This window comes from Arachis ipaensis, chromosome B04 (assembly GCF_000816755.2).
Source record: "Arachis ipaensis cultivar K30076 chromosome B04, Araip1.1, whole genome shotgun sequence".
Classification (NCBI taxonomy): Eukaryota; Viridiplantae; Streptophyta; class Magnoliopsida; order Fabales; family Fabaceae; genus Arachis; species Arachis ipaensis.
Genome location: NC_029788.2, coordinates 110,430,538 through 110,446,891, shown reverse-complemented (window position 1 = coordinate 110,446,891; position 16,354 = coordinate 110,430,538). Strand labels below are relative to the sequence as shown.

Here is a 16,354-nt window from a genome sequence, read left to right as displayed (position 1 = left end):
AATATTTTAGTGTTAGCGTTTTAAATTAAATTATTTTCATATTTTTTACTAATGAAATTTTAGTATGCATTTTGTCGGGGGAAATTCCAAATGTGCATTTTTGGTCATATAGTAGCTAGAGATCAGTGTTTCCAAAATGATGTACCAATAAAAGGAAATTTCAATTAATGAATATTGCAAGTTAAGAATGACTAACTTAATTTACTTATGTACAAAACGAACACATTTACGCAATCAAAGCTACGATCGCAATAATTTAGAAAATTTTAGTACAGAAAATCAAGAGATTGTGCAAGAAACAAATTATTAGTCACCATATGGAAACTTCATGCAATCTGACAAAAAATAAATAAATAAATAAAATTGCAGGAAAATACACAATCTACCAAACTAGGTCTTTTCGATAACGAATTTATGATAGATTAATTTTTTTTTTTTTGAGAATTAATGAGCAGCCCAAAAAAATTAAACACCTTATAATTTGGCATACTTACAATTTAAGAAATATTATTAAAATAGTTATTTTCAGATTAATTTAAGAGTTTATTTGATGCACTAATACTGTAAAATGTTTTACACGGTTGTGCTATCATATTCATTTTTTTGGATGACCATTCATGCGATCAATGTGAAAGATAATTATTTTTAATGATGTGACGTTATTTAATTGAATGTATGTGTAAAACTATTTTAAATTGCCAGTGCATCAATTAAAAAATAAAAGCAAAAGCAGAAAGTAGAAGCAGAATCAACAACAATAAAACAACAGCAACCAGAAGCAGAAGAACAACAAACAACAATGGATAATGAAATCAGAGCAACAACAAAAGTAGAACCAGAAACAGAAGCAAAAACAGTAGCAGAAGCAGAAGCAGAAAGCAAAAGCAGAAGCAACAACAATGAAACAACAACAATCAGAATCAGATGAACAGCAACAACAATGGATAATAGAATCAGAACAACAAAAGCAGAACCAGAAGCAGAAGCAAAAGCAAAAATAGAGGTAGAAGTAGAAGCAGAAAGCAGAAGTAGAAGCAACAACAATGAAACAAAAACAACCAGAATCAGAACAACAACAACAACAATGGATAATGGAATCAGAACAACAACAACAACCGACAAGGAGGACGAGGAGCAGCAGCGACCATCAAGGAGCATTAACAACCGGCAACCGAGCGAGGAAGAGGAGTAGAAACGGTGAGCGGCGTGCGACGTTGAGCGAGGAAGAGGAGCAGCGGCAAGATCTGGCGGTGAGATCCAGCGGCGAGGACCGAATGACGAGGCGCAACGGCGGCGGCGAGGACTAAACAGCGAGGAGCAGCGGCGACAGATTCCCTTCCCCTTCCCTTCCCCATGTTCTCTTCTCCCTCTTCTTCCCTGGAAATCCCCGCCCCCAGCATGATTCCCTTCCCCTTTCCCCCCTCCCTTCTGTTCCCAGGAAAGGCATCCCTTCGGAGGAACGGGGAGCGACAACGCTAGAATAATGCAGGAGCTGCGCCACAGGGTGCAGAACCTGGAGCGGAAGCTAGCGAACAGGGAGCGCTACCAGCCCGGCCTGAGGCAACCTCGTTCCCGGTCTCCTCAAAAGAGGGGAGAAACCAGAGGAAGAAGCCCCCGAAGAGACCGCTCCAGGCGCACACCGACCCCCCGATCCGAGTTAGAAGGCCAAGGAGAAAGCAGGGAGGTGGCAAGGAGACGGACCCCATAATCTACACTCGACCTCCAGCGAGACATACCGAGGAGGAAAACCGAGAAGATAGCAGAGAAAAACCAAGGAGGCGGCGACACCCCATAATCATGGGGGCAACCCCTTTTCACCACTCCATTCTTGAGGTCCGGCTATCGAAACATTTCGATAAGCCAACGGACATGAGATATGACGGAACCCAAGACCCTCAGGAACATCTAACGGCCTTTGAGGCCAGGATGAATTTGGAAGGTATGAGTGATGAAGTGAGATGTCGCGCCTTCCCCGTGACCTTGGCAGGACTGGCAATCTGTTGGTTCAACGCCCTCCCCCAAGGCTCTGTGACAAACTTTGCAGACATAACCCACGCTTTTCTGGCTCAGTTTATCACGCGCATTGCCAATCGCCAAGCACCCAATCAACTTGCTAGGGGTGACGCAAAGAAGCGGGAAACCGACTAGGAAGTATCTAGACAGGTTCAATGATGAATGCATGGAGATTGATGGCCTGACCGATTCGGTGGCTAGCTTGTGTCTGACAAACGGGCTGTTGAACAAAGACTTCAGGAAACACCTTACCACCAAGCCTGTGTGGACAATGCAAGAAATCCAAAATGTGGCTAGAGAGTACATCAACGATGAGGAGGTCAGCCAAGTCATGGCAGCCAACAAGCGGTAGCCCGCCTATCACCCTGCTCTTCAGCCTGGTAACGGGGAAAGGCCCAAGGAGCACTCCAAGGACAGAGGACCAGCTAAAACCTTCAAGCCGTTCCCCCGGGTAGGGAGGTTCACTAACTACACCCCCCTGACGCCCCGATCATCGAGGTGTACTAGCAGATAGCCGACAAAGGCATCTTGTCGAAGCCTCGCTAGCTGAATGATAGAACCGGAAGGAACAAGAACCTCTACTGTGACTACCACAAGGGCTTCAGCCATAAAACCCAAGATTGTTTCTGCCCGAAGGACGCTCTAGAGTAGGCGATCTGGGAAGGTAAGCTAGCGGAGTTCTCTCACCTCATAAGAGAACCCAAGAGGCGAGTTTGCGACCGATCTGGTGAAGACAGGAGCCGCACCGTGAAACCAAGGCAAGAACCTGAAGAGGATAGTGAACGCGGCCTCACCATCGTGAATGTCGTAGTCGGGAGGGACGCTGCACCAAGGTCGAAGTCGGCATATAAGAAAGACGCCAAAATCTTGGCCGTGTCATTATCTAGTCCTGCGCCTTCCTTCAGGAGAGTCCCGACAATATCATTCGGACCAAAGGACCAATGGTTCCACGACGTACTGGAGAACCCTCCCATGGTAATCACAGCAAGAGTGAGAACTGGTTTGGTCAGGTGAATACTCGTTGACACCGGAGCCGACTCGAACATCAAGTTCCGAAATGTGTTTGACGCTCTGGGCCTCCGAGAAGCTGACCTAAAAACTCACCAGCACGGGGTGGTCGGCTTGGGGGATAACTTTATCAAGCCTGATGGAACAGTCTCCCTCTCGATCTCCATAGGAGGAGGTGAAGGAAAGAGGTTGCTAATGGCGGAGTTCGTTGTTCTAAGGGACTCTACTGCCTACAACTTTATCTTGGGAAGAAAAACAATCAACGAGTTTGGAGCGGTAATGTGTACCAAGCTACTGATGATGAAGTTTGTGGCTGACGATGGGTCGGTGGGATCCATCAGGGGAGATCTGAAAACAGCGGTCGCGTGCGACAGTGGCAGCCTCTCCCTAAGGAAGAAGTCAAAGGAGGCGTTCGAGGTTTTCCTAGCTGATTTGGATGCTAGGGTCGACAATAAGCCGAGACCAGAGCCTGAAGGAGACCTCGAGAAGTTCAGGGTCGACGACTCGGAACACAAGTTCACCTTTGTGAACAGAAACCTCCCCCCACAACTTGAAAGAGCCGTTGGTGGAGATGATTCGAGCAAACGGCGATCTATTCGCCTGGATACTAGCCGACATGTCGAGGATTGACCCCTAGTTCATGTCACACCACCTGGCTGTGAAGGCAGAAGCCAAGTTCGTAGCATAAAGAAGAAGAAAGATGTCTCTGGAGAGAGCTGACGAGGTGGCTAAGCAAACGGCCAGCTTGCTAGAAGCGGGGTCCGAGAACTGGACTACTCGACCTGGTTGTCAAACATGGTCCTGGTTAAGAAGGCCAATGGAAAGTGGGGGATGTGTGTAGACTACTCCGACCTCAACAAGGCATGCCCTAAGGACTCATTTTCCCTCCCCAACATTGATGCTTTAGTGGACGGGGCCGCGGGATATCGCTTTCTGAGTTTCATGGACGCATATTCTGGGTACAACCAGATCCTGTGGCTGCAGGGTATCATTTTCTGAGTTTCATGGACACATATTCTGTCTACAACCAGATACCGATGCACCGGCCAGACGAGGAGAAAACGGCGTTCATAACGCCAGGGGGTACATACCGCTATAAGGTGATGCCGTTTGGACTAAAAAACGCAGGAGCTTCTTATCAAAGGCTGATGAATAAGTTTTTAGCAATCTTATCGCAGGACGGTAGAAGTGTACATAGACGACATCCTGGTAAAAACCACCCAGTCGGAAGACCTCATCAGTGACCTAGAGACTGTGTTCGCGTCCCTCCGACGGCACAACAAGAGGCTTAATCCTCTCAAGTGCGCCTTTGCCATGGAAGCCAAGAAGTTCTTGGGTTTCATGATAACCCAGAGAGGAGTCGAAGCCAACCCAGAGAAATATGAAGCAATCTTGCGAATGACGAGCCCGGGATGTGTTAAAGACGTGCATAGACTGGCAGGAAGACTCGCGGCACTATCCCGGTTTTTCGGCGCGTCGGCTGCCAGAGACCTTCCATTCTTCAACTTGATGAAAAAAGGGATAGTGTTCGAATGGACCACATCGTGCGAGGAAGCCTTCAACCACTTCAAGAGCATAATCTCGGCACCCCCGGTCCTCGGCAAACTTAGGGAAGGCAAGACGGTGTTCTTATACTTGGCAGTAACCGACAATGCCTTGGCAACCATCCTGGTACAGGAAGAGAAAAAAATCCAGCAGCCGGTCTACTTTGTGAGCAAGGCGTTGCAAGGGACAGAGTTGAGATACAGTAAACTGGAAAAGCTAGCATATGCGCTCCTGACCTCCTCCCGAACGTTGCGACAATACTTTCAGGGGCACCAGGTAATCGTCAGAACGGATCAAACGATCTGCCAGGTCTTACAAAAGCCCGACCTGGCGACAAGGATAATTACTTGGGCAATCGAACTGTCTCAGTATGACCTGCAGTACGAACCCAGACATGCAATCAAACCAAGCGATGGCCAATTTCCTGGTGAAAGTAACGGGAAACCCTTCCGAAACACCGACCACATGGTGGAAACTCCATGTGGATGGAGCTTTGAACCAAACATTTGGGGGAACGGGGATCATCCTAGAGAGCCCAACCGGAGTGGTATACGAGCAATCAATCAAATTCGAGTTCCCGTTGTCCAATAATAAAGTAGAGTATGAAGCCCTCATTGGTGGCCTACTCTTAGCCAGGGAAGTCGGGGCGACCATGGTGGAGGTGTGCAGTGACTCTCAGGTAGTCACATCCCAGATCAACGGGACGTATCAAGCCCGGGATTTCCTGCTGCAAAAATACTTGGAAAAGGTCAAAAAGCTAGGCGAAGAATTCGACAAAGTCGCGGTGCAACACGTTCCAAGGGAGAGGAATACTCGAGCCGACCTCCTATCAAAGTTAGCAAGCACGAAGCCAGGAGCGGGGAACCGATCTCTAATACAGGGATTAGTAAAGGAACCAACAGTGACTTTACATATAACCCAAGCAGCCGATATTTCCTCATGGATGGATCCGATAACTGATTTCTTGGAAAAACGGTAAGCTCCCTGGCAACAACAAGGCTGCAAAAGCGCTGAGAAGAGAGGCGGCCAAGTATACGATTATACAAGGCCAGCTGTTCAAAAAAGGACTGAGTCAACCCCTGTTGAAGTGCCTATGCCCCGAGCAGACGGACTACGTGTTGAGCAAAGTCCACGAAGGGTGTTGCGGTCACTATATTGGGGGGAAGGCCTTATTCTGGAATCTCGTCAGAGCCGGCTACTTCTGGCCCTCCATGATGTCAGATTTCCAAGAGTTTGTAAAGAAATGCAGGAAATGTCAGAAAAACGCCAATTTTCATAAAGCACTAGCGGCGGAGCTGAGCCTGCTAATGACCTCCCGACCCTTCTCCCATTGGGGGGTTGACCTATTGGGACCTTTTCCAGTCGGCCCCGGGCAGGTCAAGTACCTAATTGTGGCCGTAGACTATTACACCAAGTGGGTGGAGGCTGAGCCATTGGACAGCATATCTTCGGCAAACTGCCGAAAGTTTTTGTGGAGGCAGATAATCTCCAGATTCGGAGTCCCTGATGTCGTCGTCTCAGACAACGGGCAGTTTGCCAAATCTGGAGATTACCTGCCTCCACAAAAACTTTCGACAGTTTGCCGAAGATATGCTGGCCAATGGCTCAGCCTCTACCCACTTGGTGTAATAGTCTACGGCCACAATTAGGTACTTGACCTGCCCGGGGCCGACTGGAAAAGGTCCCAATAGGTCAACCCCCCATTGGGAGAAGGGTCGGGAGGTCATTAGCAAGCTCAGCTCCGCCGCTAGTGCTTTATGAATGTTTGCGTTTTTCTGACATTTCCTGCATTTCTTTACGAACTCTTGGGAATTTGACATCATGGAGGGCCAGAAGTAGCCGGCTCTGACGAGATTCTGGGCTAAGGCCTTCCCCCCAATATATTGACCGCAACACCCTTCGTGGACTTCGTTCAACACGTAGTCCGTCTGCTCGGGGCATAGGCACTTCAACAGGGGTTGACTCAGCCCTTTTTTGAATAGCTGGCCTTGTATAATCGTATACTTGGCCGCCTCTCTTCTCAGCGCTTTTGCAGCCTTGTTGACGCCAGGGAGCTTACCATTTTCCAAGAAGTCAGTTATCGGATCCATCCATGAGGAAATGTCGGCTGCTTGGGTTATATGTAAAGTCACTGTTGGTTCCTTCACTAATCCCTATATTAGAGATCGGTTCCCCGCGCCTGGCTTCGTGCTCGCTAACTTTGATAGGAGGTTGGCTCGAGTATTCCTCTCCCTTGGAATGTGTTGCACCGCGACTATGTCGAATTCTTTGCCCAGCTTTTTTACCTTTTCCAAGTATTTTTGCAACAGGGAATCTCGGGCTTGATACGTCCCGTTGATCTGGGATGTGACTACCTGAGGGTCACTGCACACCTCCACCCTGGTCGCCCCGACTTTCCTAGCTAAGAGCAGGCCACCAATGAGGGCTTTATACTCTGCTTGGTTATCGGGCACTGGGAACTCGAATTTAATTGATTGCTCATATACCACTCTGGTTGGGCTCTTTAAGATGATCCCCGCTCCCCCAAACGTTTGGTTGGAAGCTCCGTCCACATGGAGTTTCCACCGTGTGCTCGGTGTTTCGGGAGGGTTTCCCGTTACTTCCACCAGGAAATCGGCCATCGCTTGGGCCTTGATTGCATGTCTGGGTTCGTACTACAGGTCATACTGAGACAGTTCGATTGCCCAAATCATCATCCTTCCCGCCAAGTCGGGCTTTTGTAAGACTTGGCGGATTGCTTGATCCGTTTTGACGATTACCTGGTGCCCCTGAAAGTATTATTGCAACCTTCGGGAGGAGGTCAGGAGCTCATATGATAGCTTTTCCAGTTTAATGTATCTCAACTCTGCCCCTTGCTACGCCTTGCTCACAAAGTAGATCGGCTGTTAGATTTTTCCCTCTTCCCGTACCAAGACGGTTGCCAAGGCCTCGTCGGTTACTGCCAAGTATAAGAATAGTGTCTCGCCATCCCTGGGTTTGCCGAGGACCGGGGCTGCCGAAATTATGCTCTTAAAGTGGTTGAAGGCTCCATTCGAACACTATCCCTTTTTTCATCAAGTTGAAGAACGAAAGGGCTCTAGCAGCCGACGCGTCGAGAAACCGGGATAGTGCCGTGAGTCTTCCTGCCAGTCTCTGCACGTCTTTAACACATCCCGGGCTCGTCATTCGCAAGATTGCTTCACATTTCTTTGGGTTGGCTTCGACTCGTCTCTTCGTTATCATGAAACCCAAGAACTTCCCGGCTTCCATGGCAAAAGCGCACTTGAGAGGATTGAACCTCATGTTGTGCCGTCGGAGGGACGCGAACATAGTCTCTAGGTCACTGATGAGGTCTTCCGACTGGGTGGTCTTTACCAGGATGTCGTTTACGTACACTTCTACCGACCTACCGATAAGATTGCTAAAAACCTTATTCATCAGCCATTGATAAGTAGCTCCTACGTTTTTTAGTCCAAAAGGCATCACCTTATAGCAGTATGTACCCCCTGGCATTATGAACGTCGTTTTCTACTTGTATGGCTGGTGCATCGGTATCTGGTTGTAGGCAGAGTATGCGTCCACGAAACTCAGAAAACGATACTCTGCAGCCGCGTCCACTAGAGCATCAATGTTAGGGAGGGGGAAGGAGTCCTTAGGGCATGCCTTGTTGAGGTCGGAGTAGTCTACACACATCATCCACTTCCCATTGGCCTTCTTAACCAGGACCACGTTTGACAGCCAGGTCGAGTAGTCCAGTTCTCGGATGAACCCCGCTTCTAGCAAGCTGGCCGTTTGCTTGGCCACCTTGTCAGCTCTCTCCTGGGACATCTTTCTTCTTCTTTGTGCTATAGGCTTGGCTTCTGCCTTCACAGCCAGGTGGTGTGACATGAACTAGGGGTTAATCCCCGGCATGTCGGCTGGTATCCAGGCGAACAGATCGCCGTTTGCTCGAATCATCTCCACCAACGGCTCTTTCAAGTTGTGGGGGAGGTTTCTGTTCACAAAGGTGAAATTGTCTTCCGAGTTGCCGACCCTGAACTTCTCGAGGTCTCCTTCAGGCTCTGGTCTCGGCTTGTCGTCGTCCCTAGCATCCAGATCAGCTAGGAAAACCCCGGACGCCTCCTTTGACTTCTTCCTTAGGGAGAGGTTGGCATTGTCGCACGCGACCGCTGTTTTCAGATCTCCCCTGATGGATCCCACTGACCAATCGTCAGCCACAAACTTCATCATCAGTAGCTTGGTACATATTACCGCTCCGAACTCGTTGATTGTTTTCTTTTCCAAGATAAGGTTGTAGGCCGTGGAGTCCTTTAGAAAAATGAACTCCGCCATTAGCGACCTCTTTCCTTGACCTCTTCCTATGGAGACTGGGATGGAGACTGTTCCATCAGGTTTGATAAAGTTATCCCCCAAGCCGACCACCCCGTGCTGGTGAGTTTTTAGGTCGGCTTCTCGGAGGCCCAGAGCGTCAAACACATTTCGGAACATGATGTTCGAGTTGGCTCTGGTGTCAACGAGAATTCGCCTGACAAAACCAGTTCCCACTCTTGCTGTGATTACCATGGGAGGGTTCTCCAGTACGTCGTGGAACCATTGGTCCTCTGGTCCAAATGATATTGTCGGGACTCTCCTGAAAGAAGGCGCAGAACTAGATAATGACACGACCAAGATTTTAGCATCTTTCTTGTATGCCGACTTCGTCCTTGGTGCAACGTCCCTCCTGACTACGACATTCAGGATGGTGAGGCCGCGTTCACTGTCCTCTTCGAGTTCTTGCCTTGGTTTCACGGTGCGGCTCTTGTCGTCACCAGATCGGTCGCGATCTCGCCTCCTGGGTTCTCTTATGAGGTGAGAGAACTCCGCTAGCTTACCTTCCCGGATCGCCTGCTCCAGAGCGTCCTTCAGGTCAAAACAATCTTGAGTTTTATGGCTGAAGCCCTTGTGGTAGTCGCAGTAGAAGTTCTTGTTCCCTCCGGTTCTGTTCTTGAGCTGGCGAGGCTTCGACAAGATGCCTTTGTCGGCTATCTGTTGGTACACCTCGACGATCATGGGCATCAGGGGGGTGTAGTTAGTGAACTTCCCTACCCGGGGGAACGACTTGAAGGTTTTAGTTGGCCCTCTGTCCTTGGAGTGCTCCTTGGGCCTTTCCCCGTTATCGGGCTGACGAGCAGGGTGATAGGAGAGCTGCCGGTTGTTGGCTGCCACGACTTGGCTGACCTCCTCTTCGTTGATGTACTCTCTAGCCATATTTTGGATTTCTTGCATTGTCCACACAGGCTTGGTGGTAAGGTGTTTCCTGAAGTCTTTGTTCAACAACCTGTTTGTCAGACACAAGCTGGCCACCGAGTCGGTTAGACCGTCAATCTGCAGGCATTCATCATTGAACCTATCCAAATACTTCCTAGTCGGTTCCCCGCTTCTTTGCATCACCCCTAAAAAGTTGATCGGGTGCTTAGATTTGGCAATGCGCGTGGTAAACTGAGCCAGAAAAGCGCGGGTTATGTCCGCAAAGGTTGTCACGGAGCCTTGGGGGAGGGCGTTGAACCAACGGATTGCCGGTCCTGCCAAGGTCACAGGAAAGGCGCGACATCTCACTTCATCACCCACACCTTCCAGATTCATCCTGGCCTCAAAGGCCATTAGATGTTCCTGAGGGTCCTGGGTTCCATCATATCTCATGTCCGTTGGTTTATCAAAATATTTCGGTAGCCGGACCTCGGGAATGGAGTGGTGAAAAGAGGTTGCCTCCATGATTACGGGGTGTCGCCGCCTCCTTGGTGTTTCTCTACTATCTTCTCGGTTTTCCTCCTCAGTATGTCTTGCTGGAGTCGAGTGTAGATTATGGGGTCTTACCGTCTCCTCGGCACTTCCCTGCTTTCCCCTTGGCCCTCTTACTCGGATCGGGGGGTCGGTGTGCGCTTGGAGTAGTCTCTTCGGAGGCTTCTTCTTCTGGTTTTCCCCTTCTTTTGAGGATACCGGGAACGAGGTTGCCTTGGGCTGGGCTGGTAGCGCTCCCTGTTCGCTAGCTCCCACTCCAGGTTCTGCACCCTGTGGCGCAGCTCCTGCATTATTCTAGCGCTGTCGCTCCCTGTTCCTCCAAAGGGGCGCCTTTCCTGGGAACGGGAGGGAAGCTCATCTCGCCGAGGGAGGGATCTTGTGTGTTCGTGGGAGGAAGCCAAGGAGGCTACCCTACTGGTTCGGTGAACCAATTCCTCCCCACGTGGCTCGCCTCCATCCTCTCCTTCCACCGAACCCAACGAAAAATCTATTTAGGCCAGAGTTCCCACAGGCGGCGGTGCCAATGTTCGATTTTCCGGGTACCAAACGGGTCGGTTGAATGGAATGGTTATGAGGGATGAAGGGGATCTGGTCCTAGGTTGCTGGAGAATGGATCTACCTCCCGGGTTTGTGTCTAAAGATGGATCGTTGGAGCCTCGCGACCTCCCGAGCTGTTGTGGTGTGAAGGGGGAGCCACCTGTAAAAAGGACTCCGACACTCAAGTTAGAATCCGTACAGATGGCAGTAAAAGTGGGGGGATAGTGACGTACCGTGGGGGAGGGGTAGGGCCCTCCCCTTATATATTCCATGCCTAGGGAAGGTCCCAAAGAGGCAAACCCGCCTTCCAGAAAATTTCCTCTCCCAACTGTCATGTGCTTTGCTGGAGGGAGAAGAGGTATCCAAATGCTCCCTTTGGTTCGGGTGTCAGGCGCCTGCCGGGTCGGCTGCCCGGGTTGGGGCATTGCGTTAGCTGGGCCGGGGTGGAACATAAACAAAGGCTAAATCTACAGTCAAGAGAAGGCTAAAAGCCTAAAAACCAGAAACCTAAAATGGTAACCCCTTAGTATCTACCTAACGTTGGTACAATTCAAGCATGCAATCCAACAAGTACACAATATATGCACGAAACCAAACCAAGGAAAAGCAGCATAAGCGCAAAATGAAACTAAGAAGCAGAGAAGAAAGATGAAACTTACCAGAATGAGGATGATGATCGAAAGGAATTGAGGAATCTCGAAGGAGTTTGGATGTGATAGGGTCGAAGGACTTCAGAGAATGCTAAAAAGAAAGGAAGAATGTGAAAAGGAAATGAAGAATACATAGTAATGATTTGGGAGTTGGAAACTAAAACGTAAGGGCCTAAGGAAACTGAACAGTAACTGACGCTTAGAAGCGCGAATGGCAGGGGTATAACGAACATTTTGCTCGGGGTTCAAATCAGCAATTAAGAGCATTAAGTGTCCGGCGCGAAGAACGAGGCGACAAAGGGCATTTCTTTGAGGCGATGAAGCCCACTCGCGCGTAGGGGGCACGTCTCTATCACGAGCGGCCGACCAAGCGTCGAAGCAACCAAATGCAACTAGGAACGCGCCAACGACGGTGCTCGCGACCCTCGTTGGTGCGTTGAGGGCATTGTTCCGGCCCGACCCAGCTAACGCAATGCCCCGACTCGGGCGGTCGACCCGACGAGCGCCTGACACCCGAACCAAAGGGAGCATCCGGATACCTCTTCTCCCTCCAGCAAAGCACATGACAGCTGGGAGGGAAAATTTCTTGGAAGGTGGGTCTGCCCCTATGAGACCCACCTTAGGCATGGAATATATAAGGGGAGGGCCCTACCCTCCCCCACGGTACGTCACTATCCCCTCACTTTTACTGCAATTTGTACGGATTCTGACTTGAGCGTCGGAGTCCTTTTTGCAGGTGGCTCCCCCTTCACACCACGACAGCTCGGGAGGTCGCGAGGCTCCAACTATCCGTCCTTAAACACAAACCCGGGAGGTAGATCCATTCCCCAGCAATCTAGGACCAGATCCCCTTCATCCCTCATAACCATTCCATTCAACCGACCCATTTGGTACCCGGCAAACCGAATAGATTCTAAATAATTTTTTTTATAATTTTACTCTTAAAGATTTTTACTCATCATGAAATGTTTTTAAAATTACTAGAATCACATTACTTTATTGTATATTTATCATTTTTTTCCACAAGTTTATGTACTAGTCATTCTACAAACATTTTATGATGAGTAAAAATTTTTAAGAGTAAAATTATAAAAAAATAAATTTATTTAGAATAAAATTAATGTGATTAAGTGTAATTTACTTAGATATGATTAAAAAATAATTGAATAATTATGTACCGTAAAAAATTGATATTATTGAAGGATAAAATTAAAATTTATTTCTATGTATCGTTTTTGTCCCCAACGTGCTTCGTCCTATTTAAGTCCCTAACGTTTCAAAATCGTCTCAATTTTGCCCTGCCGTCAATTCCGTTAACAGATTCTTAATAGCAGGACAACATTGAGTCAATTTTAAAACGTTGGAAACTTAAATATAACGATTCAAATATTAGGGACAACTTTGAGACCTACCCTAAACATTAGAGACAAAAACCATACTTAACTAAAAAACAAATTTTTTTTTCTCGAGGTAAAAAATTATCAATTTTCAAACCATCCTCAAAATTCTCACTAATCATATTTTACACCACCGAGCATGATCGCCAAGGAACATCAAAGTCTCTAGCAACATTAACGCTAACATCTACAATAACAAAAATTTACTACGCTACCACCAGTTTCACCAACTATGCCAACAAGAAAAAACTATTGATAACATAAAGCCACTTACAATAACAATAATGAAATCAAAATAACACATTAACACTTACATATTGGGAATTATTAAGATGTCAATGATGTAATCATCCGCTTTGGTAATATCACGAACCATCTTCACAATATCACAAAAAAAAAAAAAAAAAAACTGATCAAATATAAATTTTCTTTTTCGGACATTGAAAAAAAGAAAAAGAAAAAAAAGCTAGAACTTTCTGTTCTTACCTCTAATATATCATGAACACCAACAACTTCTTTTCCTTCTCTTCTCTCCTTTGTAACCGCATTTTGTCTACTCTTTCTTGCCATTTTTTTCACCAACTTACACTACCAGTTTCCACCTCCCAACAAAATGGAGCTTTTCGCCACGAGCGAAATCTCTTTTCGCTCCAACGAAAAAAGTTCGCCCATATCCATGTATTACACCCTACTGATCCATCTTGTGTTAAATCCCATATTAGGCTCCATATAAAATATAAAAAAAGTGACCATTTTAATATTCTAAAAATTTATGTTATAAAATGTCACTTAAACATTAAAAACAATATTTTAATAGCATTACGTACTTTCTTCACTACTTTTGAAGTTTGATAGAAATGTCAAATTCCACAATTATAAACACAAAGGAGAATATTTCACTACCAATTTGCAAGAGCTTAAGAATTCATTTGAATCAGATATCACCAAGGGAAAAAAAGAATTATTCAAGTGAATGATCTCTGCAGAACTAGAATTAGCATAGAAAGCAATAACTAGGGAGGTCAGTATACAAATATAAACACAACAAAAACAGCAGACAAATGCATATCATACTACCAGTTTTCAAGAGGATAAGTTAAGAACTCTGGAATTAGAACTTAGCATAGGAAGCATAAATAGGTGATTAATATACAAACAACCGTGTACATAGAAAACAAGATGAAACAACATATTAATTGATCAAACTCATTCTATCACCTCAAATTCAACATTGGCTTCTTCTTCTTCTTCTTCTTTTGTTGTTTAGACAAGAGAAGTGAGAATCTCACAAACCCAAATTTCTTTCTCTTGGAAGAAAACTGCTTCTGTCCATTTTCTTTCTCAATTTGTGTATCAATGGATGAATCAGAATTTTGTTTGCCAAGCATCTGACCCAATGACATCTTCCTTTTCACAGAGCTTTTTTCTCCAGGCAACATGGATTCAATATCTTGTGGCGGAAGCAGCTTCCGGCTCAGTATTTGTCCTATTGATAGCGTTGGCTTAAGAACCGGCTTGGTTTCATCATTTACAATATTCAATCCATTCACATCAAGTAATATTGATTCTCTCTGATGGTGAGATGGATAAGAGGTCTTGAACTTGGTAGAATTTTGTACCGAGGAGCGTCTCTTGTGACTCTCGGACCGCCACTTCCTTAGAGCCTCCTCTACCACTAGCTTCCCTCTATTCGCCACCTCGACCCTTTCCAAAGCTTCATCAAGGACCTTCTTGCTGGATTTCAATTCTTCCAAAGCTTCCTCTGCCTTCTTTAAGATTTTCTCTTTTTCCAAATTCGCCTCATCAACTTCAAGCATGGCACTGAAAACTTTCTTCTTGTATTGTTCCTCAGCATCTTGAGCTTTGCAGGCAAGAGAAGTATACTCTTCAAATGAAAGAGTAACACCATCATGCTTTTCGGGTGAATTCTCAATCTCATGATTAGATAAAGCATTGATTTCTGCAATGGCAGCTGCTTCAGCGGCTCTAGCAGCTTCCTTCATTTTCCTGGCAGCAACCAATCTAATTTCTGCAGTTGTTATCATACTTCTAGTCTGTTCAATCTCAGACATTGTCCTCGAAACTTCTGACTTGGCGGCTTCTCCAATTTTCTTGAAATGCTCTGTCTCAGAACTCAATCGATGGAGCTCTCTCGTGATATCCGAAGGGTCACCGGAAACACACTTGATTTCAGCATCTTTTGCCAGTTCTATTCTAAGTCTGGTCTGTTTAAGTTCTTCTTCAAGAGAAGATATTTTCAATGAATTCTGACTAAGCCTCTCGCGGGTTCTCTCAAGCGAGATTCTTTCCTTGTCTAATTTCTTATTAAGCGATTCGACAGAAGCTCGAACATCAGCAAGATCATTAGTAGTTCTTGTTAGGTTCAACTTGGCCTGCTTCAATTCCATTAGTATCAAAGCCGGAGAAGACGAAGGGCAGGGAATAAAACCTTCCTTAGAAGCTTGTTGCTTTCTAACATCCAACACATTTTCTTCATTCTCTTTGGCTTCGGCTTCCTCCTTCTGTAGCTTTGTTCTCAAATCTTCAACAAGCCTTTTGGTACTCTCCAATTCCTTTAACACATCAAGAGTTTCCCTCTCTTTGAGGATCAATTCTTTCTCCAACACCATGGCCTGCTCCTCCAGTTTTGCACCGTCCACCTCTTCTCCGCCGTGCTGCTAACGAAAGTGGAAGCAACTTCAGTAATAACCATCTTAAGGAAATGTCATTTGAAAGAGAAGCATAATTCAAAAAAGAAAATACGGAATAATAAAGCAAAATCAAAGGATTTTTCACATTCTTTTACTATTTTTTTATTGTTAAACTGAAATTTAATTTATAATATTTATAAGTAAATACTAGCAGTTTTTTTCCCTCAACGATCTCTTGTACCATTTTTAACCTGGTATAAAATAATTTTATGGCAGAATAAAAAATTTCAAAAACATTTCTACTACACATGAGAACTACCACTATTCATCTTTATCTTCCCAGTTTTGTATACACAACACAGTAACAAAAGGGGAAAAAAGGAAAAAGAGAGGATTATAAGAATAGCATACATGGTGAGAATGAAAAGGAAGCGGAAGAGAAGGAATAATAGGCTTCCAGAAACCGATGCCACCGAATCGAGTAACTGCCTCCTTCACAGATTCAAAGGGCACAGAAGTATCAATCTCACCCCTCACACTCACACTCACGGTCTTCTTCTCAGAACACTTTCGAGGTTCATGTTGATGCGTCGTCGTTTTCACTGGTTCTTCTTCCTCCATTTCCAGTTCCAACAGAGGCAAACGCGGCCTTAGGTAGCTGAGACTAACGAGTAACGAGGGCGTGTTGTTAGAGATGGAATTTTGAAAGACGAAGAAAACACCCAAACCATAATAGGACGACAACACAAAACAACAGCCTGGGCACACTGTTCAGTGTCAGGGTGGTAGTAACAAA

The 16,354-nt window shown here is 46.3% G+C and overlaps 1 protein-coding gene across 2 annotated transcripts in view; it reads right to left on the bottom strand.

Annotated features, from left to right (window-relative positions):
• Positions 1-16,327, bottom strand: part of LOC107639604 (WEB family protein At2g38370) — a 20,448-nt gene extending 4,121 nt beyond the window's left edge. Inside the window, exons 1-2 of one of the 2 annotated variants that reach the window (XM_016343149.2) lie at positions 15,970-16,327; positions 14,177-15,585 (exon numbers count right to left, since the gene is read on the bottom strand). In XM_016343149.2, coding sequence (XP_016198635.2) covers positions 14,177-15,585; positions 15,970-16,179 — 1,619 coding nt within the window. In that variant the 5' untranslated portion in view covers positions 16,180-16,327. The remainder of the gene's footprint in view (positions 1-14,176; positions 15,586-15,969) is intronic. The other variant, XM_021121555.1, reaches the window with a different exon arrangement.